At 33.3% G+C, this 14,979-nt stretch overlaps 1 protein-coding gene across 1 annotated transcript in view; it reads right to left on the reverse strand.

The window, feature by feature from the left end:
• Positions 1 to 14,979, reverse strand: part of LOC131946783 (histone deacetylase complex subunit SAP130-A) — a 56,640-nt gene that overhangs the window by 4,524 nt on the left and 37,137 nt on the right. Inside the window, exons 11-17 of the mRNA XM_059307716.1 lie at positions 13,986 to 14,162; positions 11,553 to 11,730; positions 11,106 to 11,222; positions 10,061 to 10,191; positions 9,801 to 9,912; positions 9,125 to 9,240; positions 3,738 to 3,872 (exon numbers count right to left, since the gene is read on the reverse strand). Coding sequence (XP_059163699.1) covers positions 3,738 to 3,872; positions 9,125 to 9,240; positions 9,801 to 9,912; positions 10,061 to 10,191; positions 11,106 to 11,222; positions 11,553 to 11,730; positions 13,986 to 14,162 — 966 coding nt within the window. The remainder of the gene's footprint in view (positions 1 to 3,737; positions 3,873 to 9,124; positions 9,241 to 9,800; positions 9,913 to 10,060; positions 10,192 to 11,105; positions 11,223 to 11,552; positions 11,731 to 13,985; positions 14,163 to 14,979) is intronic.

Here is a 14,979-nt window from a genome sequence, read left to right on the forward strand (position 1 = left end):
AATCAGATTTATTCTATTTTCTTATTTTCAGTGTATTTAGATGTTTGTTGTTATAAAGATTTTTTTATATTTGTTTTATTAAAAACACAAGCACTGCTGTCCTTATTTTACTATAAATATGCAGGGTAAGAGTTTTATGTTTAAAATGAAAGTTCTTCAATGTTAATATCAACATGTGGATGACTACATAGACCCTCCTCTGCTTGGACATCCTATATGGATGACCCCTATGTATTGTTTCAATGACTATTTAAAAATGAGATCTTCTTGCGATGTCATCAAAGATGAACATGTTGTAGAAGTGGATAAAAATCAAGTTACTTTATTTGCCACAAACCTATAGACATTGAAACTGAATAAAAGCTATGGGGCATTGAATAATCGAGGGCAGCAGGCCTTGTAATTTAAGAAAGCACTAGCAAAAAAAAAAACTGCCCTGTGTAAATTTATTGCATAATAAATCACATTTTTCATGGCCAATCACCTGAAATTGAAGCAGTATATTGTATAATGAGCTTGTATTGTTAGACCGATAATTGCATTGTTTATCAAAGCTCAACACACCTATTATGTTCAAAGGGTTAGCCACACCCTGGTCTGAAATAGCGTAAAGTCTGTTAAAACAGTTGGATGTTGTATCCATTAAAGTAAATTACACTTGAAAATAACTAAAATTGTGACCCACCTGAACCAAAATACTGTTACTATACATCTAAAGTGTGATGTAAATAAACTTATTTTTAAAAAAATTTTTTTTTATAATATTGCAAAGTAACTGTAAAGATTTGTCTTGAGGATCATTAGTTAGGTACCTTGAGCATTTCAGTGATTTATTTTGGTGACAGAGGCAGCACCTTCTTTTGATAAAAGTTAACAAATGCTACACAAATTTTTAAAAAGTTTACTTTGATGAGCCTTCTCAACAATCTTCTTAGAAAGTCTCGTAAAAATTAGTAAAGTAAAAGATTTTCAGGAGAGGAGTACTATCGGGGCATTATTTCCATTTGTTGTCAAAAACCCCTGATTGATTCTTGTCACCTAAATTGTGATCATTGTTATTATCATCAGCTGATATAGTTGTAGTGTTGGAGGAGTGGGGAATTCACAGTAATGCTAAATTAGCACAATCAATTGTATTGAGTACTTTAGTTAATGTAATTTTGACATGTAAAAGTGTACATTTTTCAAACAATCTTTAATTTCTATTTTTTATAAAATGTTATATAGTGAAGAGAGCTTTTTAAAACAAATGTAGTTGCCTCAGTGCTCATGCAGGGAGCCAGGGGCACAGCGGAGCAAACGACTGCCTGGGTGCCAGCAGATACACTTTGTGCAGTTTGACTGTTGAATTCAGTAGTGCCCATGACCCACTGTGCAGGAAGCCTAATCAACAGATTCCAGCAACTAAGATAAGCCACCGGGGAACGCTGGGCATCCTACTGGCAGCCCCTAAAAAAATGTTTCTTTTTGCACAGAAACCTTTCCAGGAGTATCAGGAGTATTCTCAACAACTTCCAAAGTTTTATGGTGATCAGATGATTATCATATTAATTATTAAACTTAAACTATTTTCATTTTCATTTTTTGGAATACTGGACAAATCTACTAACAACAGGACTAATAATAATAATAATTTCATCTGGTCATGATAATACGAATTTCTTGTTTGTGAAGAAGTCTCTAAAATCAAAGTAAAGAAATGCAATCTTGATCTTATTCAAGATGGCAGTGATCGGGGGTCTGGATCAAATATTTAAACCATTCACATGAAGATCACTAATGATGAACCTAAATCAGCTCTCCAGACCATATCGCTATCACCCCACCCCAACAAGTCTGGTGAACTGTGGTTCACATAGAATGTTTACAATTGTAGAGATGGCTCGAATTAGTGACGGCTATTAGGGGCAGATAATTTAGTTTTTAAACTATTTGTAACTAAGGGGAGGTAACAAGTTCCGCTTGATTTTTTCATTGTCATCTGCAAACTGTCATCATGGACGGCTGCTATCCAGGGGTGGGGGTGGGTGAGGATAATTGTCGTTCACGAGCTACTGATAGTGTTTTAAAGCAAAATATTTTCAGTTGAATTCACAAATTATGAATTACTGAAAAGTAGAAAATAAAACAACTAAACAGCGCGTATGCTACACTGCGGGTCGGCTCGTTCTTAATAATAATGGACAGTATAGTTATAACTCTATTTTAATATTTTTAATGAACTTGGCAGATTCAAGTTTTTGAAGAAATCTGGCGCATCAACAGACAAATATTAGGCCCTGTTCAATCAAATGAACAAGCTGTTTCTAAATGATATAGACAAACAAAGAAGCGGAATAAGTTATAAACCACCATGACTTTAAAAAACAAAAAAACAACAAATAAAAAGCACTGTATCAAAATGTATCAAAACATTTCTCTACACCCAGGTAGTGAATGGCATTTTTTTTCTAATCTTTTAATTTGGGAATTCTAAGAAGGTACATGAGAAAACAAAATGCCTCTCCAGTTACAAGTATTGTTCAGTGACAGCATGCTATAACATGTTCTGCAAGTGTGAATGCTTAAGTATACATGTTCTGTGAAAAAAATGTTTCCAGATAAAATTAACTTTTGGCAGGCTCTGTGTTCTGGACATGTATAGCATAAATGTCTAAGTCTAAACGCTGTGTTACAGAATCACAGCAAGTTCAGACTCATCATCATCATCTTTTCTCATTTGTGCCCAGGACAGATGAAGTAGATAGTATGGTCAGCACTATGCCAAGCCGCTTTTGTTTCCCTATGGCAGCAAACTAAGAGAACCTTATGAGAAGATGAATACACCAAGACAGAATACATCTGGGTACTAATTAACTGTCAAACTGCAACGGTATTTCAAGGTTTTTTTTCAACTTCCAAGCAATTGAAACATAACTTTTAAAACAATTACCTCTAGGCCCTATAGATTGTGCAACCAAATCATTAAATGCCTACATCGTTAATTTGTGTCAAAAACATTTTTTTTCAAGAGGTACAGAATCCATGTGTGGCCACCATGCTTCAGCAAATAATTTTTAATAGCCATAACACATTCACACGCTCACATAAGTTTACCCCCATAGACTAAACAACAATTCCCCGAATGAAGGAGCAACTGAGTAAACTGGATACTTCTGCAAACCAGCAAAAAACATCATAGACATAAGGCAGTGTAGACCCATGCAATCATGTTCATGTGGGAGAGAAGTGGAATGTAGGTCTAAACTCCTGGTTAGCATAAAAATACAGACATCATGGAACAGCTTTATTTCTTAAATTAAACTTTACTTTTACTAGCCCTAAAAACTAGATCTAGAAGTCTAGTGATTTTCTCTGACTTTCTTAATTCTAGACTTAGCAAAAATCCTACTCTTTTTTGTTTTATAAAAAAGGTCTTCAAATAAATTTATGCTTAGTAAATGTGAAAATGGTTTGGCTGTAAAGATTTCCAATTTTTAAAAAAGTCGGTTGGAGGAAAAATATTTTTTTTTTCAGCAGAAAATTTTCAAATTTTTTTTTGCCAGATAATTGTTTCTAATCTGAAAAGCAGATTTCTGGGAAAAAGTGCAAAAGTTACATCTCTGTTATTGTTTGAAAAACTAACTATACTACTCACACATTTTTGTTTTCAATCTTAAGAAAAATAATGCAAAAGTAGTAATAAGAGAATTTGAACAGACAGAATTAATTAAAGTAACAATAAAATATGTTCAAACCTTTGGGCTTAACATCTGAGTATCTAGTAAAATGATTGTTCCTTGTTTTACTGTTGAAAAATTCAGGCTGAAGCAAGACAAAAGTTGGCTTTGGTTTGTTTAAAATCCATCTTACACCTTCTTCATCTGTATATTCTGAGAAATATATGAATAATTATAGTCAAATTCTGTGTTTCTGCAGACAGCATTTTATTTCAAGTTTAAGTGTATCTTCTTGGTTACAATGATGTGAAACATATTTCTGACAATTAAAAAAAACAACAACAAAAAACTAGTTTAATTTTTAGAAGCTTTAAAAATTGTGTGTAATTTTATATACAATATTACATTTTTTTGTTTATATGCATGATATACCCTTGTCAATCTTGGCCACATTCATTTATTTGGCTCTTAATCATAAAAATCCAATAAGTTTGGGCAATTCACTATGTGTAAATGTTGATAATAGGTATGAAAATAAAATTTTGTTGCACTTAGTAAGTATTAAGAAATTTTTAAATATCTATAGGGGATTCTACACATAAAAATAGCCCTACAATAACTGGACAATTTTTACCCATTCTTAAAATCCATTAAGTGTTATACAACATTTCTGTAGATCACCACCCGTCACATTTGTATAACATTTCTTGAATGACATTTTATATGATGCATACAACATTACTTAAAATAATAATAATTCTCTCACACTGAAAATGTCTTAATTTTTGTAAAGGTTTGTAATGATTGTAATTCTTTGTATTGCTAAAAGACGATCTTGGGAAGAACATAGGAATGAATAAAATCCACTCTACATATTTTAGAAACTAATAAACAAAACTGAGTTTGTTTAAATGATTATTTAGAAGCAAAAAAGTACTGACAATTAAACGATTGTACTTTACATGATTAATACATGGTGAGTACACAGCAACCTCAAACCCCTTACAAAACACATTCTCTTCTCAAACGCAAAGTCACACTGCTCTTCTGTTCACAAGTCTTTAATATGCCAAACTGATGCTTTGTATTTGTATGGTGTAAATTTCTTAAACTTCTAGCTAAAATTTTGATTTTTACAAAAGCATATAACTTAACTACTATTTCAGATAGATAAACAAAGTTTCACAAATAAGTAAAAGATCTAATTCTCTGCCTTTTTCAAATTTTGAGTAATTTCCATTGACCATAAGTTGTAATTTATGCTACTTCCAATTTCAAAAAAAAAAACGCATGTGAATTTATAAAGTTCTAATAATATTCCGCACTATTATACACAGATTGTTTGATGTTCACTTGGTGCACAATTCTTTTTTCTACGAGATTCTATTCTATTTTAAAAAGTTTAAGTAATTTAAAATCATTAAAAATCATGTCTATATCCAGAGTTGCTATCCCCCGCAGTGTTTTATAAGAATATTCGAGAAAATTTAGGGGAGATCACTCCCGGGTTATTCATTTTAAAAATATTGTTGATGATATAAGGCAGAAAAAATATAATTAAATACAAAATCAAATGTTTAATGTTTTGCAGTTTTTGTTTAGTATTGACATAAACATTTAAATACAGCAAGCGCTTATAACATGGGGCCTAATTTATACTAAGTAGCTTATATTTTTCAACACTTTCTAGGCTCAACTTTTAATATTAATATTTAGGCCTAGTTATCGATGTTGCCGAAAATATCAAATCCTATATTACATTAGCAATTAATAATATAGCAAGGTACACATTACATATTAATGTATTTTATTATTAATTTTGCAGCATGTTTTGACAGGTCAACTAAATTTTTTTGAACGTTCATATTGGTTCATCAAAAGTGGACCCGTGTGAAGGGGGGTCTAAAATTCCAAATTTTTGTGGACGGCATAAATGAATGACCCCTTATTACAAGTAGCTATAATTAACCCTGTTGGGTACCATGCAGAGGTGTCGCGAGGCGGGGGTGACACCATTTAGGGGTGACACCAAGACAAAAAATTGCATTATTTATAGAAGAAAAATGCTTTTTGCCAGTTCAATTATGATTAATTAGATTTTAAAGTCTTTTAAGTACTAACTGACGATGCTGACAAGGAGGTGTGTGACACCTATTGCAACTATATACATATAGCCTAACCTTTTTTCATTTCCGGGTGGGTGGGGGGGGGGGAAGAAGACACAATGAGGTGCCGCACTGGGTGACACCCGACCTAGCGACACCACTGGTACCATGTGAGTTTTTTGGTAATAATGGGATATGTAATAAGAACTAATTTTAGATTTTAGAAGTATTTTTAGAAGTTAGTATTTGGTAGTTACTTTTGGTATCAGTTAGTGATTGAATTTGAGCATCTTTTAACCATGTGTATTTATGCGTATAATTTTTGTTAATTTTCTTTTTCTTTCCATTCCAGTTATGTTTGTAACTTGGCTTGGTGTTTGGTGGTTTTGTTTTGTATTTTTAGTTGAAATGTGTATGTTACATGTTTATATTATATTTGGCAGAGATATAGCTAATATTTTAAATAAAAGAAGTTTATGTTCTCTAAAATAACACAAAGTCTTGTCTAATTGCAATTTAATGTTTACTTTATAAATCTTTTTTTTTAAAAATGAAATCTTACATTGTAACAAAGGTGGCAATTAAGTTTTAACATTAAGCTAATTTAAATTGTAATGATCTAGGCCAGCCCGAGGGCCGCAGTAACTATCAAATATCAGTTCAGGGGCCAGAACACAAAATATAATCTATATTGAAATATATACAAGTGTCCCTCAACCCCTCCCCGGAAAAAAAAAGTCTGAAAGAAACACTGTTGGTTGCCGACAAAACACTCGAGGTGAAAGTTTGTTCTCTAATTGTTCTTCACGTATTTCATTCTTGTAAATGTTTGTTCACACAAGTATGTTGTTTCAAAATTTGAAAGGTACTTTGATGCAAAAGTTTTAATATTAGGAAAGTCTTCCTTGGGAAAACCTTTTTTTAAAAACTTAAATAAAAAGCCCACCCGCCCTTCTTTGAACTTTTCTCTGAGGAGGTCATTTTGTTTTTGCTTGCAATTCAGTGACCTCCAGCTGTAGTTCATCTGGGCAACTGGTCACATTTGCTTCAAATGGGTTTTGAAACAGTCTCACTTCTTCTGCCCTTGAATCCAAGTGAGAAAAACTGTACTGAAACTGCAGATTGAGGTACTTGATGAACATTTTTTTCCGAAGACAAAAAGATCTCAGCGGGCCGGATGAGAGAACCTTGCATGCCGCATCCAACCCGCGGGCCGTAGTTTGGAGACCTCTGATCTAGGCGTACTGTTGTTTTCAATTTTAAATAATGCCTTATAATATATATTCTTTAAAGATGGGTATGGTAAAAATGTAAGTCTTCAATTATAAACAGCCTAGATTTAGATTGATTGCAATTTGAAAGTTTTAGTTCATGTGATGGAAAATGAAATCGACCAGATTAGCAGAAATTAGAAAGGGTGTGATTTTTATTTTAAAAAGTGTTTTGGAATTAATACTTGTAACTACATTTGAACCAAGCCACATCGTTATTTATTCTTTTGGAATAGCTGTGGATTGTTAAGTGTCATCCATAAATAACATCACCTTTTTTTGGATGATTTTTACCTCCCTCCTCCCCTCCGTCACAAAAGCCAGACTACCCCCTAAAATGATGTCCACCTCGGCCAGCAACACCCCCCCCCCCCCCTCAAAATTACATTTTTTTAAAACATTGATTTTTTTAAAAAGAATATTGACTGAGGTCAACCAACAAAGATAGATGAAGGGTATTTTAATCAATTTCTATTACAACTTATTAAAAACAGTTTACTAAAACGTGAAGTTCAGTTTCTAACATTACATTTTTAACCCCTTATTAAAACAGTCCGTATCGTACTCTGTTTGGGTCAGAGTCATGTTGAGTTCACAGTAGGTTTTAAATCAATAGGCTTATAGTGTCAAAGTAGAAATATAGCTATTTGAGATTGGTACACGCACTTGGGGTCATTGTTGCAACAAAGAGGGATGGATTAGTCTAATTAGTCGAGGATTTCAAATATTATTTGAGATTGTGAAATTAAAAAAACGAGCCGACCCCCGGCATATCATACGCCGCTATTTAGTTGTTTTATTTTCTACTTTTCAGAAATTCATAATTTGTGAATTCGACAGTACCAATGCTGCCACTGAAAATATTTGCTTTAAAACACTATCAGTAGGTCGTTAAGGACGATACTACCCCCCCCCCCCTTTCCCCCAACCCCTACCCCCCCCCCCCCCGCGAAAGCAGCCTCCTCTTAGTTCGTTTCAAACTAAATTATCTGCCCCTAACAGCCGTCACTAAACCCGTCTGTACGAATGTAAACATTTAGCGTGAACCACAGCTCACCAGACCATGTAGGGGTGGGGTGGTAGGGAACGCGCTTACAGCTTGTTTTCTAGCGTCTCCAAGAAGAGAATTATATATATACGAGCCGACCAGCGGCATATCATACGCCGCTATTTAGTTGTTTTTTCTACTTTTCACTTTATTAATCATAATTTGTGAATTCGACACTGAAAAATATTTCTTTAAAACACTATAAGTAGCTCGTTAAGGACGATAACCCCCCCCCCCTCCTCCGTTAAAGTAAACTCCACTTAGTTAACCCCCCCCCCCTACCATTAAAATAGTTTCAAACTAAATTATCTGCCCCTAATAGTCGTCACTAAACCCGGCTCTGTTTGTAAACATTTAGAGTGAACCACAGCTCACCAGACCATGTAGGGGTGGTAGGGAGCGCGTTTACAGCTTCTTTTCTAGCGTCTCCCAGAAGAGAATTATATATATAGATAGATAATTAGAAGCGGAGAAATACGGTAGATTTGGGAGTTAAGGTACAGCGCATGCGAAATTAACGGTAAAGAAACCAGACTAAAAATATGTAAATTTCATTCCAAGAGTGGCATTATTTTAGATAACTTTTTCTTGTGTTTTTGATATTAATCAAATGAAAATTTCAGAAATTAGGACTTTAAAAAATGTGCATTCTGAAAAAATACTGAAACACGTAGAGATTTTCAATCTTGACCTACATTTAATCTAATCTTGCACCATCAGACCTAGAGTGTGTTCAATTGTCCATTTGACTAAAGTACTGTAATACTTGATTTAATTTAAATAGGATTATCTGGAATGCTGTTTCCATAGAAGTCATTTAAACCGAATTTTTAAAACTTTCTAAAAAATCAACAATTGAAAATAGGAGAAGAAATACGGAGAAAATGAAATCAGAGGAAGGAAATTACAGCTGAAACAGAAAAATTGGATTTTCACTAAAAATCGGAAAAGTCACATCCCTGTGTAATGATTCCAATTTACAATTTAAAAACCGTGTGAGTGGATTAATAAACAAAGCTCATATAAACTTCATGCAAATACCTCCTTTTATATCTCTATCCTTCTGTTCTTTAGTTATTTCATCTTTAATATGGTGATTAGATTCATTTTCATCATCCGATGAAGTAATGTTGTCTTTCAGTTCCTCATTAGCATGCCTAAAATGTAAGCACAATGTGGGTTATTCCTTACAAATTTGAAATAAAGAAAAAAAATTCACAACACCTTATAACTTAAGATACAAATGTGTAGTGGTACACATTTTGTTGAGAATGCTTACAATCCAAAACAGCAAGTGCAAAGTGAGTCTTTGAAAGTATTGGATATTTTTCTTATGAACTTTAAGTAGTGCACAATGTGGTAACTTAATTGAGCCCACTTCTAATGCAGCACTTTCATTCCAACTTACCAGATACATTAATCTCTGATGACAATGAAGATTACATCATTTAAATGTATTTATACATTAATTTCAAGAGATTACCATATTAAAAAAAAATTAAAAGGGGAGATAATAGAAATAAACTGTAGCAATCAATCGAGTTATGTTCATATCTAACAACTGACCACAGGAGTGGACAATAGTTTTTAACACTTATTAATTGGGTTTTAGGAGAAAAATATTGATTTTTAATCCGTGATTTCTGAGACTACCCGAGATAGTGGCAACCCTGTTTTATTCCTACTGACAACAAGGGGTATGACGTATTACACATACAATAACTGTTTCCTAGCACGCTTTCTTGGGGAAGCTTCTGAAAGACTACCAGTGTGGCTGACTGCAGGGGATGCAGGAATATTGTTTAATGTTGCAGCAGATAACGGTGGGCCTGTCAAAAGAAAATTTTGAATTATTAAAAATAAACAATTTTAGAAAGTAACCAAAATATGCAGGATAGTACTTGGTTGGAAAATTCAACTCAAGAATTGATTTCAAAAGCCTGCTCAATTGTTTTAATTATGTGTTTGATATCTTACCATTTTCAACACAGTCTTCACCTTCACCTTTCCCTTTATCAACATGGTTATGAGTTGGGGTAGTAGCGTCATTTGATGAAAGCGCTGTATCTGTTGATGACTGACTGTTTTCACTCATTGGAGAAAAATTTCTGAAAATAATTATTCCGCATTATTGTAAATTACCAGCAGTCGCATAGGAAGGGGTGGGGGAGGAGAGACACCAAGACCTAGACAACAGCGATGCTTAAAATTTGTTAAGAGGTTATTTTAAATGGAAAGTAAACACTAGATCTAGTAAAGAATTAACATTCAGAGTGGGAGAGGAAGAAATTGAAAGCCATTTCAGATCGCCAACAAACTTAATCCAAATGTGTCAAGCTGGAAACATATTTTTCAAGCTGCACCCCTTCAACAACAACACAATCAGAGGTCGAAGTTTCTGAAGATCTCCAAGGACAAAATATACAAGTAGCCACACCATCTATTATGCAGAATCAAGTTGTTGAGATTCAAGACAGTAAGGTATTTTTGTTCTTAAAAAGTGGACAAAATCTCCAACTTTCTCATCAAAAATTTTTATTTTTAAGTTCCCTACTATTTTCTGTTTTCACACCTTTATAGTAACCAGGTATTTTGGTATACTGTTATGACTAGCTTAACTGAGAGATAAAATGTGATCTGCTTTTCATTTAAGAGCCTGCCTTTAATAGCTGCACATTTGCCAGATCAGAGCAAGTTCACACACCACACCCTAACTAACAATCAATCCCCACTGATTAACAATATTTAAGTGGGATGTTTGGGGAGATGAAAGCAAACCAAAAAATACAGAAAAAAGCTGAAATTTTTACTTTGAGTTTAAACTATTGGACAATGAAAAGAAAGATACCAAAAATAAACTTAGATTCAAGTTGATTGACTATTTTTCAAACGTTGACACTTTTTAAAAATGAGTATTTAGTATTTTTAGGGGCAATTTTGGAGGAAGGCTGATCAATAACTAACATGTTATTTTTACAAGCAACACTTTAAAAAAAAAACAAAACAATAAGAGGCAACTTACTTTGTTGATAGTTTAGGTGAGCTCAGACCAGATGAATTTGTATCGACCCTAGGAGGACTATGGCATCGAGTGTCTTGATTTAAATTGAAATTAGGTTTTCGTATAACAACACCTGCTCTGTAATTATAAAACTTAAATAACTGAGCTAGCTTTATACATTATAATGTACAAAAAAAATTGTTGTATTGACAGCATTTAGAAAAATTCATTATCTTTATTAAGGTGTAATGTCTTTAAAACTTTAAAAAAGCATGACATGTCGAACAGTAAAATCATCATCTGTTCTGATAGCAAAGGTTTAGTATCATGCATACTGAGATAAGCATATCCAGAAAATAAAAACTTATACCAAGAAAATTTTATCATGATTTGTATATGGTTCACAAAAATTAATGTCAGTTGGCCTCAGACGTCAAATAGGGTAAAATTAATAACAGTTGTGCTTACGCCTCACTGGGTCGTTTCCTTAGGATACTAGGACGAGGAGACGAGCTAGGATTAGTGATAGATGTAGTACTAGGTCCACTCGAAACATTAACTGTTCCACATCCACCACCTTGTGCTTGTGACTGAACACCAACAGATGTGGTATAATTACTGCTTGCTTGAGTCCTTGATAAATTCCCTTAGAAATTTAAAAATAAAACTTAAGCTAATATGTTCATATACATATGGATTGTGCACATGTTAAAAAGGACATTTTTTGTTTTATGGGTAGTAGTATATGCATGCAATTATATATGTATGATTTATAATCTTAGCAAAACTATAGCAAAGTTCCTCTTGCAGATGAAGTAGAGTTCCTGAAACTGCCAAAGCCAGTAGGTTTCTTGTGTACTAGGATCAATTTTATGTTATTTTAAAGGTGAAGGTTCAATTTAAGAGGTACCTTGCAACATTTTCTCCATTGAAATGCCATTAATCTTTTTTAGCCCCCAAAATGCAACCCCAGTTGTTTATGTTAATACATGACAAATATTGTTTAACCCTTTCAATCCGAGGTACTGCTTTTTCTGTACTTCTATTAAATCTTCATGCCCTGAGGTATCGAGAAAGCGGTACTAGAACCTTACTTCAGACTGACCCTCTGGATATAAAATTGCGATATTATAAAAGGGCATAACAGATAGTATTCGCTTTCTGGTGAGTTAATGTTATTGTGGCGCCAACAAATTAAATTTATGTTTCAATTTTTCATTTATAATTTACAATGAAAAGACGGGTAGAAAAGGACAACAATGAGCATTCCAAACAAATGACAATGGAACAAGCAGTGGTTTTGTTTTACAAATCAGATGAAGATGAGTTGGATTTAGATAAAGATTATTCTCAATCTGAATTGGAAACTGATTCTGGTGACCATCACACAGCGTTTACACTTACGACATGTATACTATACATTTCTGGAACACAAAGCTCGCCAAAAGTTATTTTTATCTGGAACAATTTTATCCAAAGAACATGTATACTTTAGCGTTCACACTTACAGAACATTTTATAAAACATGCATCACCTTTGACCCGGAGCGTTTGCTATAAAGGCCCAGATAATTAAAGAGTAATCAGAGTATAAAAAAAACGTAGATAGTGGGCACGCAGCTTTATTTTTTTAAAAAGGAAAATGGTGTAGCCACGGGGCTTGCGATTCAACAATAAACTATCTAAAAATTAGAGAACATGCAAGATTTTATAAATTTTATTGGAGTGTCAGCAACTAGAGCTAGACAGTTTTTATAAATTTAATGCTGTGTATAATAGCGCGGGTCGTAGACATTACCCATCCCGCAGTACAATCACCCCTTCCCACCACAACCCCTTGTTAGCCATTTCCCAAGCTTCTTTGCTTGTCTATATCCTGCAGAAACAGCTCCTAATGAACAGGGCTATATATTTGTTTGCTGAAAGGCCCATTTCTTCGAAAACTTGCATCTGCCAAGTTCATTAAACGTATTGGGATCACGTTATAACTAGTCAATTATTAAGAAAAAAAGAGGATCAAGTTTTTAGAGTAGGGCCTATGACACTCATTCCCCCTCCCCTCTTTAGGTTAATTATGTCCCATTTTAAACCTAAATAATTAGCCTTTGACTTTTATATCTGCCAGTTTTTATAGTCAGTTGATTGTGTGATCCCACAAGCACATTCTGGGGGGCCTATAGATTTATTCATGTCAGACAGAAACTGAAAATATGTTTATACACTTAAAACAAAATATTGGTCAAGGAAAAACTGGACATACATTTGGTTAAATTATATTTTTAAATTAATTATTATTTTCGTAATTAATACCTAAACTGGTTTTAATGCAAAATTGTAATGCCTTAGATATTACATTTTTTTCATTAAAACGTGTTTGGAATTTAAAGAAATAACAAGTAATTATAAAAATGTAATTTTTAGTAGGGCCTAGAGAAGTTATAAATTATGAAATCGTGTGCTCAAAAACGCAAGATCAGTATATTTAATTTTGCAATCAGCTGAGAAGTTAGATGCTGGTGAAGATGAGGAATGTTGGTCATGGGCGTCAGATGAAGAAATGGTGTTGGTGATTAATTGTAAGAAACAAAAGGTGATCAAAGTGGAGATGTTAGTTGTTCAACACAATGTTATGCCTAATAGACTCAGGAACTACTGTCATCCCAGTCAAGTACATACAGAATGCACAGATTACTCTTAAAAATTAATTGAAGATGTACAATGGAAGCATGCTTATGACAAGAGAAAGGCAACACTGTTTATGTAAAACCCAACAATTGAAAAAAGTTGCAGGTAGACTTTATCATTGTGGATCAAAATTACGTGACGAATATACTGTTGTGTTCTAAGTACAATGAGATGAGTAATGTAGTAAATAGCCCGTAACATTTTTCCAATTGCTTACCACTCTTATCCACTAATCCATTAGATGCAGTATTTGTATTGAAAGAAGAGTGAATTGTCTGCTGTTGATGTCTCAGTTGATCTATTGTTATTGTTCCTGTATTAAATCGCACATTCGAAGATGCAACAGACATTGCAGCCAACTGGCTGGCAGCTATACCAGAACTTTGATTTTGTACTAGGAAAAAACAATATAGTTATGCAGATAATTGATGTTTTTAAAAGATTTGAGAAATAAACGATGAAACTGCAAATGCAGTAAGTTCATTCTCTAAACTTTTTAAGTAGAGATTTACAAAATTAGTCTCTTATCATATTAATATTTTATATATTCAGTATCCAACTTATATGATACTCCTATGTACAATTAGCTCTTTGTGATTTTTGTCAACTACCTTAATGTTAATTCCTAATAAATACTTAATTTTTTAACTACATAAGCAACTTTATTCAAAATTAAAAAAAAAAAACCAGGAGTGATCTCCCCTAAACTTTCTCGAATATTCTTATATAACAGTACGGGGGATGGCAACTCGGGATATAGACATGATTTTTAATTACTTGTACTTTTTAAATTAGAATAGAATCTTGTAGTAAAAAGAATTGCGCATCAAGTTAACGCTATATGTGTATACTAGTGCGGAATATTATTAGTACTTTATAAATTCACAAGAGTTTTTTGAGAAATCGGAAATAGCTTAAAGTACTACTTCCGATCAACGGAAACTACTCAAAATTTGATAGAAGGCAGAAAAGTAGATCTTTTACTTATATGTGAAATTTCGTTCATTCATCTAAAACAGTACTCAAGTAATAGGCTTTTGAAAAATTGAAAGTAGAATAAGTTCCACTTCCGGTTACCGGAAATTGCTGAAAAGTTGATACAGAACTACAAATCTGATATAATACTTAAGTATGAAATTTCATCAACCTAGCTGTAACGGTACTCAAGTTATCTTGTTTACAGATACACACAGACATACAGACAAAATTGC

This window comes from Physella acuta, unplaced genomic scaffold (assembly GCF_028476545.2).
Source record: "Physella acuta isolate Inbredline_101_S28 unplaced genomic scaffold, ASM2847654v3 ptg000053l, whole genome shotgun sequence".
Classification (NCBI taxonomy): domain Eukaryota; kingdom Metazoa; phylum Mollusca; class Gastropoda; family Physidae; genus Physella; species Physella acuta.